The sequence below is a fragment of the Plodia interpunctella genome, chromosome 1 (assembly GCF_027563975.2).
Source record: "Plodia interpunctella isolate USDA-ARS_2022_Savannah chromosome 1, ilPloInte3.2, whole genome shotgun sequence".
Taxonomy (NCBI): domain Eukaryota; kingdom Metazoa; phylum Arthropoda; class Insecta; order Lepidoptera; family Pyralidae; genus Plodia; species Plodia interpunctella.
In genome coordinates, this window is record NC_071294.1 from 6237341 (window position 1) to 6254299 (window position 16959).

Genomic DNA, 16959 nt, shown 5'->3' on the forward strand with positions numbered 1-16959 from the left:
TGTAACAATTTAATATGTCGTGAATTCACTCAACTATAAAAATCTGTACATCTAAATTGTATAAAATATAATAAAGCTGAATACAGTTTGAATAACCAACAAGACATTTGCAGCACGGCATGGAGAAGAAGGGCATCTACTGGATATGGTTATTAGACATCATATATGACTTAACGTTAAATGTATACACAATATTGTTTTTAAGATAGATATATTATATTATCTATATATAAATCAATAAAACAAAAATATCATACTAGGTACTACTACTCATGAAGAACTTAATAAATCCATGGTACTACTATATTCAGAAATCTATGAAGACAAACGGTAATTTTTTAAAACAGTCAACGTGACAAGTAAATGGCAACGTCTATTTACTTATATAAAACATGAATAAGTACCTACTTATTAAATCCACAATTTTAAGTTATTGGGACATATTTTTGTTTTAATTTTTCTTACGTGACTGACTTACTGTGTAAACATGGAATTAGTAGGTACTCCAAGTACTTACTAAATCCATGGCTTTCATAGATAAAATAAGTCAGGTTAGCTCTACAGAGTATTTCTTTTACTCACGAAGTACTTACCAAATCCATGTGTGTAAATAACGACAAAAGATGGGTAAAATTGCAAAATGATAAAATGCTAACGAAAATCTCCCATTCGAAACAGACCCTGACGAATCCGTTAGGATATAGGTATAACATTGCAACTCCCTGTATCTTGAATGTCATAATTTCAAGGCGATTAGGGTGTTCAAACAAAATATAATAAAATTGTCATGAGTAGTGTTATAGTGCTACGAACATCGTAGCGTCTACGAATCGCGTAGAACTGTCTACGAAAGTAGACTGCTACGAAGGTAATAAGCAATTTGCCTGAGTCGTATGGGAAAATTTCAACTATTTTGCTTGGTTTATTATGGGTTATAAGCAATTTGTATAAGAATACAGAAATTAGTTGAGGATTTTGTATAAAAGAGCAATAAACGTCTGTACATTTTTATATCTTCAGGGATTTACTCGGCGGAATTAACGTCATATCATAAACTTTGATATATGAAAGCGTTCACTTTCGTTTGTGAAACATTTTTACACATTTTCCATATTTTCATGGTCCATGAAATAAGTACAAAATGAAAAAAAGTAAGAAAGGTAAGAATTTCCTTGACACAATCGAGGAAGATTCTCTATATAATAATCAAAATATTATTCACAGTTCTTTTCGAATTCTATTGATTTCCAAATAGGAACGTGCGTCGGGTCCCTTGAAACCGATCTTGTTAGCTAACTTCTCGCACTCTGCTTCTGTTTCGGGCATCTCGTCCATCCTGACGAAGGCGTACGCCGTGAGGTCCTCGCAGCACACCATGCCGATCACGCGACCCACCATCTTCATGCGGATGTCTGCCAGCTTGATCAACGGCAGTGGATTTGGCTTTACTGAAATATTAATTACCTGTATGATTAGTTTGTGTGTCCACATTTCATGAGGATTGTCGATTAAAATTTGCTAATAAAAAAATACGTTAAAGTTCTTTAAAATTAAGTGTATATTTAACTATGAGCTCTGCCATATGTTAACATATATTGTATGAGTGTGTGCCGGTAAATGTACGTACTAGTTACGTAACTAGTGCAATTAAGCCACTCACGTATAGCGAGACATGATGTTAGCAAAACTTGAATCATAAATGTAATAAAAACTTGAAAATGCAATTTCCTTCTAAGTACTTATATTTGCAGTTGCTCTCCTAACATTAGCTACAAAATATACAGGTGCGAAGTGTTTAACGAGTAAAACTGTTACGGTCATTAGCTGGGTGCCTGTGCAAGGTTGAAAAAAATGTTTGAAATGCGACCTGTTTATTATCATTACGACTCAAGTCAGGCAGGAAAGTTAGAGGCGGAAATGGCGCTCGAGAGAGCAAGAGCTCGGCCGGGGAACAATATGGTCCCACCTTTACTGCCTCGCTTCATGGCTAAATGGACAAACAGACGGTTCTTATTCTTAGCATTAGAGTAATCACCTAGGATGTCAGAACTAGTTAAGCCCATTTTCTTGTATTCGTCCTCGATCGTGCTTTCAGAGCTTTGCCTTGTCCGGTGCAGTTCAAGTCATAGTATCCTTTTTAGAAAATAGACAGAATTTAAATATTTTTTTTAATTACCATTGGTAACACGATCTTGCTTTATAATAGCTCTGAAAGCGCCGGGCGTGCCGGCGTATAGGAAGAGGATCATGAGCCCCGGCCGCGGCATCATGAAAATGGTGGCTCGCTGCCACTCCACCTCGAAGTACGGCTCCGCTGCCTCGATGATTAACTTGAAATTGTCTACTTTCTGTAAAATAATATTAAAAATTGAAAAATATTTAAAAAAGTAAATACTTATTAATTGAGAATATTATGTACTTCGATTTATTACCTGTGTGGATCTACGACAACGGGAAGTGTTCCTTTGCAAAATATGGAATCTTTCAAATCGTTCTAAAGTTGAAGTTGTTTTTCGTATATATTATTTTATTTAAAGATTTCAAGTTATACAATATATAGCTTTCCTGAAATGCAACACACGAAGAGGAAAAGGGCCTCTTTTATTGTTGATTTCATATCGTAAACGCAGCGCTCCGGATTTACATTGTCGCCATACGAGATACTCGTATCACAGAGATAAGACGATCATGGAAACATGTGTTGTGGAATTCACATTAACATCCGCCAACTACATGTTTAGATTTTACAATTAAATATTTTTTTAAATTCTTTTCGACAACAAAAAATATTTTATAAAAAACTACAATTTTACTTTTCACATATTCGAAATTAAAAATAGTGTTAGAATGAAACTTATTAATTCCAACTCGGATACATTCTAAATACCTAATTTGGAAATTGATTCGCTTTGATATAATGATATGTTAATTTTATGTATATTTTATCATAACAAAAATATATTACGAGTATGTACCATTAGTACGTACGTACATATTATGTAGTCAGTCTCTACTACGATATTTGGATCTGCAGAACTACTGTAAACTAATGGATATCCATTCTTTACGGAGGCTGTTTTGATTTTATATTTTATCATCAATCAATACATATATAATAATAAAACAGTAAAAGAAGTGTTTCTGTACATTGAAGATAATTAAATAAAAAAAAAATTGAGATCGATAGGGAATCAGTAATAGAATAAGAATTTAAAAAAAAAGTTTGTTTGACTCTTGATCTACTGGACGGATTTGAATGAAACAGATATAACAAAAACGCCTTAACAAAAGTTGATTAGCCTAATGAGTATTTTTAACATAGCTATTAACATAGCGCAGAAATTGTTCAATTTGAGGACCAGTAATGGTTGGCGTATTAAAATAAAAGATTTCGAACTTTTCTGAAACGGAAGTTCTGTAATAAAATTAATCTTATATTTACCCTATACTATTATAACATAAGCTGGGAGTACCTCCACGTGGTGAAGGCGGAAACAGTTTGGGCTAAGTTTCGATGACGACGGAAGGTATTCGTTAAAACTCCCATTTATGTATAGAATATGCCTTCGGGCTTATGTTATTTTGAGTGCTTATTCATTTCCTTTCCAGTTTATCTTTGTGACACGGCAGCCTGCCCGGTAACGCAGGGAAGCAGTCACTTAGATTTAAATAGCATAGAAAATATTTTAAATTGTGTAACCATGTACAACCAATAAGTGTTTCAGATTAATCCTCAGCCCTTTTAAAAGGGGGGTGAAAGATTATATGGGACTTAATAAAAATTTTAAGACAAAAAGCTGAAAATTGGAAAACATACTCTTCATCATTTTCTCAAAGAATGACCGAGATTTTACTATGAAATTCACGCGGGCGAAGCCGCGGGCAAAAGCTAGTTTTAAATAAATCCATTCTAAAACTTTCCATTTTATCATCAGTTAAGAGGTGTGTGCTGATTTATTTATTGGTATTACTCAACTGTGAACTCTTCAAATGTAGAGTTCTTACCAGGTTAGTGATAAAGACTTTATCGCGCTAACTCTACCCGAGTATTCCAAACTTTAGACAGGTACACGACAGACAATTTCATAAGTTTTGATTTCTTTTTTCGACGAATTTAACTCGAGACAGCTCTTCGAGGGTACTTACTCCAATTATAACGATTGCTCTGGTACTCGGTTATGGGTATTTTATTAAAAGTACAAGTCTCATCAAAATCAAATTGCTTTTGGCCTGTCTATTAAAATAAAATCTTTATTGTTTTTAAAATCCTTGTTTCATAATTAAGTTTATATACCTAAAATATATATCTACCCATAGTATCGTTTTATACAGTCTTTGAGAGTTTATTGATATCTAAATTATAGTTGTTGATAACTCTTACTTCTACTTACTACAACGAACCATACACGAAAAGTAAACATTTGAGAGTTTGATAGTACAATCGAAGGCAAACTATTTAGGAAATATAAATAGAATGAAAACCCAACATACCTTCTTCATGGGCAAAGAAAATACAATTGGATATATTTCCGTAGTGTTCGCCCAAACGTAGAAAATTTTCCACATACTGTCGACAACTTCATACGGGTTGAAGTGCGCCCCCTGCTCGAATTCTTCGCAGGTAGTAACGCCATCGTAGCGGGAGCCGCCGCCGGGGCCCACTGCCGCACTGAACAAAACAATTTCAAATATCCAAATCCACGTAAACATCTTTTGCTTTCGGTCGGTAATTTCACTCGTTTGTTTACGAGTCCACTGTATTTATACGTACTGAACTGCTTGGTACAGTCGGTAGCAAAAAATAATGGATTTTCTTAAATATTATTCCGATGTTCTTATGGAAATTTCAGTAAAAGTACCTACTACAAAGTATTGTACCCATTTATAAGATTTCGAACAGAATATTTATTCATTCTTATTTTCGTAGCATATTACTTTATAAGGGTTTGTAAAACTGCGCAATAGCAGTAGGACAGAATTACGCTATTTTCTGCCTAAGTACCTACCTTTATATATATATATATATATAATATCACCCTAAAAACCTTGGTCTTTATCTTCACTCTTTTAGCCTAATACTACCTACACACATACCTAATACCATTTCACCCACAACATAGTGCTGTTAAGTCTCACGGCACATTTAATCTGGGCCTAGTGGGCTTAAGCACATTCACTGCTTGTGGACTAATGGGTTACAGCTAAGATATTAATAAATCAATGTACCGTTCAAGATAAATGATTAATGTGAGCAATTAGCATCTGTCTGTTATACAAGCTATTGTAAGTGGGAATTGCAATGTCGATTAATTAACCAATTAGTTTAATGCAACGATTATTTTGATTACAAAAACAACTTTACTATATATTATATTTATCAGTGTTCAATAAAGATCTTGTAATTGAACAAGTTTGAAATCCTAATATATTTAATTTTATTATATAATCTCTTAGAGCGTTGGTCCAGTAACGTAATGTACGATACATTACGTCATCATTATCATCATTATATATATATTAAAACATACATTCTAAAACAATGAAAATTTATTTCTACATAAATAAGTTCTTCGGTTTTAAATTAATTGAAACTTTACTGTTTTATTACTTTGAGTATATTTATTGTTATTGCCATAGGCGTATCCGTTATTGTATTTGTAATTTGGCATAATAATTCACAATATACTTAATTCAATATTGACTGTAATTGCGAGTACGTCCTGTGACTTGGTGTATAACGGACGTCGAATGAAATGCAAATATTTATTTGTTGTTATCTCTTCTAAAATATTGCTTACAGACATCTAATAATGCAACTATACTGGTTGATATACTAAAATAGTTACTTAAAGCAGCCTACTGCAATGCGCTAAAATATTCTCCAGAATTCAGAAAAGCTAATTTGATCTATTAAATAAATGGAACCTAGATATGATAACATTCACTATCTTATCAATTTTAAATGGGTTATTTCCAGAAATCATAACTAAAATTAAAAGGCACGTTTCAAGTATAAAAAACTAAAGTATTCGCTTTCTGAAAGAAGGGTAATAAAATTAAGGGACGCGCGGTAAAAGCTGCAGGAGTAAGGGGAAGGGGTCGCTTCTAGTACTTCAAGCGATTTACGTGACAGTTGTTTTTGGGGAAATTCAGTCAATGGAAATATACGATGTGCCTTTTATTAGCAAGTTGTAAATTCTATTGACAATGTACGTCTTTGTTTTCCATGAGATCAGAGCAGAGACCATTTAAATGTGTTTCTAGGTTAAGTGTGGAGTTAATATATCATATTATATGCATGTATTAATATGCATTATGACAAGTTAGTCTAAGTAGTGAGTATATAATAATAGGCGTTTATGAGGCAACATTGACCTAAGGAAGGTACAACGTTACCTATGCGAGGAAAGAATAATACTTCACCCGTCCTTTATTCTTGTATTTATCACCTGTGGAGGTGAATGGGTTCTGCGCAATTCGCATCGGAGATTCCTTCTCGGCTGCAGGTCGTAAAGCATGCCGGCGTCGCGGTGGAGCGCTGGGAGCTTGGCGCCTTCCTCACACCTACCTAAATCCAAATAACATATTGTGTGGTTACGATGAGACTGAATTTATATACCGAAGTACAAAATTGCGGATTTTTCATATATATATATATATATATATGAAAAATCCGCATATATATATATATATATATATATATTTAGATATAGATATCAAGTAAGAAATAAAGCAATAACAGATAAAATGTTTGTCTAAACGAGTTCGAAGTTTGGAAATGGACTAGAGTATATTATCCGGTTAATCACCCGAAGAGGGCAGAACTTAATGAACGCCAGTCATAGCGGCTATCGGGGCCGGCATCTCTTTTTAATTATAAACTCCATCGTTTCCAAAATCGAAAACGGCTTCGATTCTCATTCCATTTTTTCCGTCTGTTGCTTATTCCGTTTCTGAGAACATGTGTCAGTCTTTAGTTTAATGACTATGTGTATAAGTAAATCAACGAAAAAGAAAAATGCTTTTACATTAATGTTACTAGTTCGGTGTTAGGAAAAATAAAAATCAACAACAGCGCCACTCTAGCGTCAGTATCTAAATATGATAAAATATAATTCATATTTTATTTTTTAGATAGGTAATAAACTGTTTTCATTGAATCAGCACTGTATTAATTCTGACATACGAGACAATTGCTTTTTTAAGCGCTTTAGTATTGTTGCCTGCAAATGTAATTAAAGTTTGGTATAAAAAAGCCTATAATATAACGAGAATGTACCTACAGTCGTTACACGTAAACGGTAGTGATTCACGTTTTACTGCAGCCCACCTGGCACAGTAGGCGGATGCACCTTGCACACCCGTGAACACGTGTGCATAGCCCGGGGATTACTAACACAGTCATTCTACTAAATAAAATTATATTATTCAACAGATTTACCAACTTACGGATCTAGAGCACCTCATAACCATACTTTTCCAATTGGTTCCTGCAGCGATTTCTGTCCAATTCCATTGTTTAACTAATGAAATTGGATTGCCTAGCTGCAGTATTTTTAGTTTTAGCTGCGGTATTTTTAGCAAAGAAATTTTTGGTCAATAGCCGAAGACCTAAAAATATATAACATTCGGTATGAAAGCTGCCACATTAAGAATGATTATAACTATTTATATGTATTAGTTAAATGTACCGAGTATATTATAAATCGCATTTTTTTTATTGAATTTATTAATATGCGATATACTTAGTTCTCATTGACTAATAAATATTAGTTGATTACCTGTTACAATATACCAATTTGAGAGTTTCTCAAACTTTGTAGTTACAAAGTTGCAAATCTACATGTATTACAAACCAATGAAATAATAAACTGAGACAAGAGGTTCGAAAAGAATCAAAAGTAAAAAAAAATGTATGAACACGTAAGCTAAGTACCAAAGCGAATAAATTGATAAAACAAGAGAGGCCGTCCAAATTCATATCTTGTGTCTGTCCAAGCCACTATCGCTCGCGCTCGGGTAACAGAATTGAATTTTAATTCAATTTCTACACGAAATAATCGTGTTTAATAGTTCAGGCAAACTGTAACTTGCTCCTACCAAATTCATATTGTATCTGAGGCATCGGATAACTAACTAGGCGGCAGATAGACGTAATTGACTTGCATGAGACGGCCATTGTGATTTGGCTTGAGAATTGCCAGGTTAAATGCTTTATGCCCTGCAACCTGGGTACCATATAAATAAATAATTCAGGCACAATGCAACAAGTCTCATATAACTAGCAAAACTATTTATTCCTAAATATGCAGAGATATACATACAGTATTGGGAAGACAAGAATGTAAAAATATTTGAGAATTAGTTATGTCGTGTTATTAATAGTTTACCATTTGGAAAAGTGACTTTACTCTGATTAAGTTGACCTTCATCAGTGGGTTCACGCGTAAGCTGTCAGTCACGAAGACCTTAGAAACAAATCCCAGCTGCGTGATGACAAACTGATGTAAGAAACTTGCGAAACTTGCTACACTTTCCGCTTCTTAGTGTGATTTGCACCAGTCAACTTTGATGTTGACTTTAACCTGCGCGCCGCCGACGCTTAGACAAAATGGCCTCCTTTGCGTTTTTCGGCACAGGTTAAATTTAAAGTCAAAACTGACTAGTGTAACAAACAAAAAGTACTGTAAAGATTGTTCACAAAAAAAAGGATACGGGGTTTTAACAAAATATTCCATAATATTCAGAATAAGTGATTTATGGTCAATTATTATTTAACGTATCATCCTAGTAGCAACCACTATTGCACTACTAGGTATAGCTAAATATTTTCAACGCGTTTTGTATTGCCGAATATCTCGATCGTTATTTTTTTTTAAACAAAATCATAAGGAACTAATGGATGGAAGGAACTACGTGGATCCACGTTCGAAAAGTGTAATAAAATCAAAATACAAATAATGTATTACTGATTTTATATAGCAGATACCTCAGCGATCTTGGCTTGGCAACCATCCCAACACTCATGACAACTAGGAATGAGCGCTAAATACTAGTACCACCACACTACTGAAGAATGTACACTCAAATATTGATAAGTTAAAGATATCTAAAATTAGGTCGTCGTGTCGGAAAATGTTGCACTGAAGAGTTGAGAACGTGCCAAGCCATAATATTACCGAGACAGCGACCACACAGTTTTTTCCTTCTCACTTGATTTTCGAATGTGCGGGTTGGTGAATGACCGATAAGGGTGCGGTAGACGGCCGAGTTATCTGCATAGGGACGACTCGCACTTACGATTAAGTTATATGCGGCCGCCGACGACCACGAGTGGACTACATCTACATTAATGCTAATGGGTACATTATGTACAAAATAAATTGCCTTAGTTGGTCTATGTTGTAAAGGATATTTTTATTGTTATTGTGTAGACTCTACTCTATAACAACACTAAATAATCTCTTAGACACTTGACTATTGTCCGTAGACCATCAATACATTTTGTCTTGTTTATCTTTCGCTATCCTATAGTGATATTTTCCGATGACATTGGAATGAGGATTTATACACCAGTCTTAGTTTTATTTAAGAAAATAAAACTAAGGCTTTATCTAGCAAATTGTTTCAAGCATCTAAAATGCAGTGAGGCCAAGCAAGTGTTCTTATGAACAACTGTACTCTTTCGATCCATTCGAAAACCTTTCGAAAACTTGACTAAGTTCCGCAATATCACCGATGGAACCGTGGTGGACCGTGATGGACCGTATGAAATAGAATGATCTGGGTTTACTGGGGTCACATGTGTAGGTATATTACTTCGTGTTACTGCTAAATAAATATCTTATATATCTGAACCGCGAAGGTACATATATTTTTTATCAAAAAATGTCTCATTTTAGGCCGCGGTTCCGGCGTGTCGTGAGGGACTTGGGAATATATTTGCAAATTATAATTACTTTGAGTGACTGTAAGAATTTAATTTTCATTTCATCCGGTTTTAATGAACTTTCATATATTTGGTTCAACATACTAGTGTGAAATATTTTTATAGAAGTAGGTAATAAATTGGAGTAAATTTTTGTATTAAATAGTAGTATTGATTAAAAAATGCAAAATTTCAAGGAATTTGATTGAATAAATAAAGTGTGAATATGTAACAAACTACTTATAATATTAGTTAGGAATAGTTTTATAATGACTAACAATACATAGGCTGATATTTATGTGTCCGGAATAAAATAAATTGCCTGCTTTCTTGGGTTGAAAATCGATGTCCATGTAATTTATACTTCACGGTTGGAATTTAAAAAAGTCGTTAGGTGCCAAATCAGGGCTATATGGCAGATGACCCGTAAATCACTTGTCGTCACTTTGTTAAGTACAAGTCATTACAGCTTAAGTAAATGCGTTTAAATGATCATTAACAATTGCATTACATTTACGAATAAACAAATCATTATATTTATGTAAGTTATAAAAGAGAGCAACAAACAAAAGTTTATAAGAATAAGAAATATTTTTTTAATATTAGTTATTATTATTATGTTAAATGAGTATACGATAAAAGAGAAGAATATTAAAATATTTTTAAATTATTAATTCAAAAATCTTTTGAGCAATTACTTAATTGTTAGCTTGCAATGCGCCGCGTACCTACTCAGTTTTCTAGAATTATAATAATGAAAAACAACTATTTAGTTTTCTACTTTATTTTATTATAACTATTTTATTTCTACAGCTTCGTAAGAGGCAATTCAGCTTTTATTCAACAAAAAATATCATTACAATATTTCTTTATTTGTAATTCTATAGTTTTAGTAAACTTTCTTAAAAAAATAGGAAACCAGCAAAATCTCTGTCTAAGCTAATATTATTTATACTTATAATTTGGACCTAGACTATAATGGTGATATAAAAATTGTAATATAAGATTTCAAAAAGTTTTAGATATAAATTCCGAACACAATATTACTATACTAAACATGTCAGATAATCTGGACACTGACATTGGATTACATTTAGATGTCGTAACGCAAATAAATAGCGCATTATCACCGGAATCGTCAGGGCCTTGTGTGTGTACTGAAGTGACTGCTAGTAAGTACGTTGCTCTGTATGATAACTCTATTAATATCTACGTGCTGAGTCCCGAACACTTCGTCAACCAATCGCCATTGGCCACCCGGTGGACAAAAATCTGAATAGATACAACCAAAAAAAAATCCACCTTGGGATCTGCGTTATGGTGATGATATTGTACTTTAAGAACTAAATATTAGTTATGATATTTTGCAGACTTAGAATCAACTTTAAAACTTTCATCAACAAGAAAACCGGTACGAAACAAATATAAACAAAAATAGATAAACAAAAAGTACGCTTAGTAAAGAAAATTATAGCTACGGTTGGAGTCCATAAGTGATTATCTAACTGGGTATTCTTTTATCTATGGTGGGTTTCTTTTATCTATGGGGTAATCACATATTTAAGAACACGCTGACTAAACAAATGTAATTTAGAACATGATAAGAACGATGATAACTTGCAATATTCGAACCTCTATTTATACATAATTTATTTATTTATTCATTTATGATAATGTAATACATCAACAGCACTTTAATTTATTCACAGCAGCAAACATTTACTCAGTCTTAATCTAGCCGTCAGATTGGTCGTTTATACGCCATCTGGTTAAAATATATTCGAGTTTTTTTTCATATATCGGTGTATTTTTCCAGTTAATTTTAGATCAGTACCATTGTGCGTGGCGGCGCCACGACGCGGCTGGCGATACGCGCGTGTTTGATAGTTCATATTTACGCGTCGATTTTGTTGATCGTCGGTTATAGTAGTGAACACTTGTTTAGTATTAAAATTATTCTTAAATAACACAAGATAAACATTGAAGCCTACAAGTTTATAAGGAAAATCAAAGTAAGTTGCAAAAGTTATAACTGAATATAATAAAAAAATATTAAGGTTATAATACTTATTATATTTTTTATGAATATTTATTGTTGATTTCATTCAGATGGAATTAACTCTATATTTAATAACAATGTGATTAGGTAAGTACATTAAATTTTATAAAATACTAACGTATGAAACATACGGAACATACCTATTAACAATAAAAATAGTTTGTGTGAATAAAAATAACCTTCGACACCCACACAGCTGAGCTACACAAGAAGCTAAAATCTAGGAAACGCGTCGTTTTAAAAATGTTAAAGACGAGAAGGTCAATGTACTTCCAAGAATAACGTAGATATCATTTGTATAAATATATGAAATATATATTATCCCCGACTTTATATTTTGAATAAGTTCTGGGCCGAGTGATAAATACAATAATGACAAATTGACTTAGGTACAGTAACAGCACATCAACCTATCCAAATTCATTGCAAACTCGCCGCTATTACCAAGTCATAGAGGTTCATTTAGGGTAACTTGATGTCCTGTTGACTGTACTTATCCTAGCAACAGTAAGTTTTTTTTATTATTTAATTCTGAATCCGTTCACCGTTTTTATACAGATTGTGAACCTGATGTACTAATTAGGTACTCTCTCACATTAGCTGCTTCTTCAGTAATTTATCTTATAATAAAATAAAATATAATAATATATAGTATGAATATGGAAATTAATACTACTAATATATTTTATGAGATTTTTATATTATTTAAATAATAGTAAGTGTTAGATGATTAAATCTGCGCTACACGCACTGTGGTATCCGCCAGAGTTCACAATAACTCATTTCGGCGCCCTCGGCCGTGCTCAGGTGGATGTCTTGGCGCTTAAAATATTGTTGTCACCGAAAACGATATTTCTTCGGCTGCAAAATGTCTCAACCGCTTTTACAACGGTCCCAAGTTTTTCAAGTTGTGATTTATGTTTAATTACAATGTCCTTCACATTTTCATATCATCGCAGAATAATTTGGAACTTTTCGACATCTGTTTAAGTGGCAGAGAACAGTATTTAAGAACTAAACAAAAAATTTTAAAATAATAATGAGATTAAAAAATTCTGGAATCGAACGGGAAAAACAATTTTAAATACTTTGGTGGACAAAAAATAATACTTATTTATGGCTTATCTTTAATCTTAAAATGAGGTATAGTAATCTAAAAATCTAAAGTGTAACCTTTGTCTAGTTACCTAGATAATATTCGGGGCCTCTTAGATGCAAGGTCATGTATTTATGTGTATTTTACTTACACGTGGGAAAAAAATACATCGTACCTATATGTACCGCTAGGTAGCTCAAAGCTTTATTAATCAACATTTTATTTTAAATTTCCTTTACTCGGTTACAATCACTTTTTACTAATTACTAAGAGTACTGAATTATAATAAAATCGAGATCGTAAATATTAATAATTTACCTACTCAGTGATTGTGTCGAGACAGTGATAGTAATTGTTTTGCATAAGATAAGAGTCTGTGGGATCAGTGCATGACCTCCCTTTTGTCGAGCTGATAGGATTTATTACGGCTACAGCTAGCGACAATATCATCAGTTATAAGTTCGAAAGAACACATGTATTCTTGACAGAGACCAAATTATTATTCAAATAAGCAAAAATAAACAAATCTTAATGATCTCACTAATTACTTTTTAAAAATTTTTTGGAGCTATGTATATCCTACTATTTTGTCCAATAGGTTTGTTGTCTTTCGGTCCAAAAAACACCACTTTCTAAAAACTCAGCTGTATATAAACTATAAACTAACGAATAGATTTAAGTACATTGAATAGATTTACAAATTCCTTCCGATAATATTTGCGTCCGGACCTAGAAACAGACAAAAATAAATTGACTGTGACCTTACGTGACTTGCTTTTAAACCGGTTCGGTGGAGAGCCTAATCATTGAATATATAAAAGCTTAGAACACTTCAGATTTGTAAAAAAGGTAAAAGATTAATTAAATTTTCGGATCAAATAATACATTGCAATTTATGTAAATATTATAGGTAGGTACGATCGGTTTCATTGTATCACCACCAGTGGTCACCACTGTACCATTATCATAGGTATTTGTTTTCTGATAACAAGTAGATAGTCGCTTGTTAATCTAATAGCACTTGCAATGCAATTAATTTCAGAAGGTATTTACATAGGTCAATGGCCAATAAATACATACAAATTAATAAGTGTTGTCATTTCATACTTAGTGAGTAGATGTTAATATCTATCGATTATGCATGCACCCATCAAAAACTGCTTTACTCGGTAATAGCATAGTATGTATGGCACCGAAAATTTACAACAAAATTCCAAATCAATATAAAAGCTTAAATTTAAATCTATTTGAAAAGCACCTCAAGTCTTTATTAACTGATAAATGTTATTATGTAGTTACTTTAAATGATTTCTTTAATAATAGACTCGGATAGAATTTAGTGCTAGTATACATTATAAATCTTTATTTATTTAGCATGCTCCTCTTTATTTATTTATATTTGCATACCTATATTCGGTAAAACATGTAGGTTTAATTCATTTCGACATCAATTTGTATATTTGTACTCATGTTTTTGGCAAATAAATGTTTTCTTTCTTTCTTATATAATTTTACCAGTTATACACATTTTAATAATAATGTTGAACATATTTATCTCGGTTACCTAAATAGTTGGCATATGGTACATCACAGAACCGCCAGCACATGCATTTTAGTTAATTTATAATTTAACACATATTATCCCAACTAATATTATATACTGGACACGCATTATCTGCTGGACCGATTGTTATGAAATTTGGTACACGGTTAGAAAATAACCTGGAATAACACATAGGGTACTTTTAATCCCGAAATTCCAACGGGAGCGAAGCCCCGGGGCGCTGCTAGTGTGTTATAAATTAAAAACTCGTACACATGCTTGATGATCACGCGTATGATCAACACGCACCAAGCACAAATGAAGGAACAAAACTTCTAGATAAAACAAAAAATTTAAATGTTTTTATATTAATGACTTCACAAGCACAATAATTAATAGTCGCAAGCTTTGTCAGTGGAAACCTCTCCCCCTCCTTCCGTTCCATTTCCGAACTGTAATGATACCTATTGATCGCATTACGCTTTGAGAGGAAACACGGGTATATTTCAATATTTCTGCAGAAATAATGACATTGTGGCCAACTACACAACGACAAAAGGAAACAAACGGGGCCAAACGGCAGGGGAAAATAAAATAGCAATAACTTTCATCTCTTACCATAAATATCGACTTCCTAGAAAGAACTAATGAACTCACATCCGTCTGACTGAATTTAATATAGAAATCTAAATTATATGATGCATTTATAGCTGTGTTTAGGTTCTGCTCAAAACTAATAACATTGCCAAGTACTTTACATTCCAGGAATTGCATGTACCTACTATATATATACATGTATACAAGTTCGCCATGAAGTGATCATTTTCCGAATTGCAGGGATTCATTCAATACTAGGGTTACTCTTACTTAGGTCCAGAATACAGAAAAACAAAGTTACAAACCTACTAGTAAAACATACATAAAGATCATAAACTGCGTTATTTCTACGAATTTTGATAATTAATTAAATTCTACTTTTCTAGAAAAACAAATAATAATAAACTGCTACATAACGTTTTTTACTTTTAATCGTATCCATTAGAATGCGCCCTATAACTTTACCTAACCGATTTTATCTATTGATCGGTTGCTAAGCAATATTTATTCAATGCAATATCATTTTGTATACGATAAGATTTTAGCTCAGTTGTGTGTTCGTAAGTTCGCTTCATTCAATAGATCCAGTATGTAAATCACGATACCTTATAACTAGTTAAGTATTTATACGACTTTGATGAATTTGGAAATATTTTTGTATAGGTTAGCCGTGTGAAACCGTGAGGCGTTACGCGTATAAATATATAAAAAATTCTTACGTTTCTATGCACATTTAGTAATTTAAACAGTACTTTAAAGCGCCATTGATTATCAGACTTTTTGATTAAATCGGGAATCGCGTACTTTCGGGATAAAAAGTACCCTACCGCTACCTTTGAGCGTGAAGAAGTAACAAATAAACAAACTTTCGCCTTTATAATAATAGTGGACGGTGTGATTTAAGTACCTTATTTTTTTCAATAGTAAATACTTTAGATTTTGTTTTTGAATTATTGAATAGAAACTTGTACCTTCTCATTACAATTTTGCAACAAATTGGCAGCTAAGCACACAGATGCTCACATTCACATGCAAATGCGTCAACGCTGCTATGGTACTAGTAAGTCTAGTGCGAAAGATTAGCTATACGTGATAATTGTTTCCAGTAACAAAGGCGCATTATGACTCCGACGGGCGGGGCAGAGCCTCCACATATAATGTTGCTGGACGGGGGTTTCTCCACGCAGCTGTCGTGCCACGTGGGCCACGTCATCGACGGAGACCCGCTCTGGAGCGCGCGCTTCCTCCACACCCACCCTGACGAGGTTGTCAACACACATCTCGACTTCCTCAGAGGTGAGGAGTACTACGAAATAAATATTTCAATAATGTGCTTTATTGAAATCTTATGATAAAATGATAATAATAAATTCCTTAGCATTAAGTCCACCTTTTGTACTTTTACTTATTTATTTAATGTGCATGTTTATTTTATTCTGTAGTTTGAAAGTCTGTCTGAATTCACAATTTACACTTGCAAAATCATATTCCTTTTAAATTTATTACGTTTTTCATGTTTTGTATTTACATCATATGTGACACAGAGAATATTTATGCCTGGATGGTCTAGAGCTCTCCAGGGACAATAGAATTTCTTGCTTTCGTTTTGGATCTGCGGAAGGTGTCTCCCAGGCCTATTATCCCTATTGAGTACGGTTTAGGGTTGCTCGATTGACAGAAAATAAAATACAAGATAATGCTGTCTACTGCGTTTTTTTTAAATTTATACCTAAGAT

General features: G+C 33.1%; 2 protein-coding genes across 5 annotated transcripts in view; one reads left to right on the forward strand and one right to left on the reverse strand.

Annotated features, from left to right (window-relative positions):
• Positions 1 to 15454, reverse strand: LOC128669678 (uncharacterized). Of its 4 annotated transcripts, none has more exons than XM_053744668.2 (5): positions 15245 to 15454; positions 6450 to 6568; positions 4492 to 4669; positions 2177 to 2348; positions 1 to 1448 (listed from the first exon to the last, which is right to left on the reverse strand). In XM_053744668.2, the coding sequence occupies exons 1-5, from the start codon at positions 15419 to 15421 to the stop codon at positions 1219 to 1221; spliced, it is 876 nt and encodes a 291-aa protein (XP_053600643.1). In that variant the 5' UTR covers positions 15422 to 15454; the 3' UTR covers positions 1 to 1218. The 4 variants fall into 4 exon arrangements, with proteins under 4 accessions (XP_053600643.1, XP_053600673.1, XP_053600655.1 ...); XM_053744698.1 differs by having other exon boundaries at positions 6424 to 6568; positions 15245 to 15288; XM_053744680.2 differs by lacking the exon at positions 15245 to 15454 and adding an exon at positions 8990 to 9178 and having other exon boundaries at positions 6424 to 6568.
• LOC128669673 (homocysteine S-methyltransferase-like) overlaps positions 11655 to 16959 on the forward strand; it is a 16994-nt gene continuing 11689 nt past the window's right edge. The window contains exons 1-2 of the mRNA XM_053744655.1: positions 11655 to 11940; positions 16330 to 16519. Coding sequence (XP_053600630.1) covers positions 16345 to 16519 — 175 coding nt within the window. The 5' untranslated portion in view covers positions 11655 to 11940; positions 16330 to 16344. The remainder of the gene's footprint in view (positions 11941 to 16329; positions 16520 to 16959) is intronic.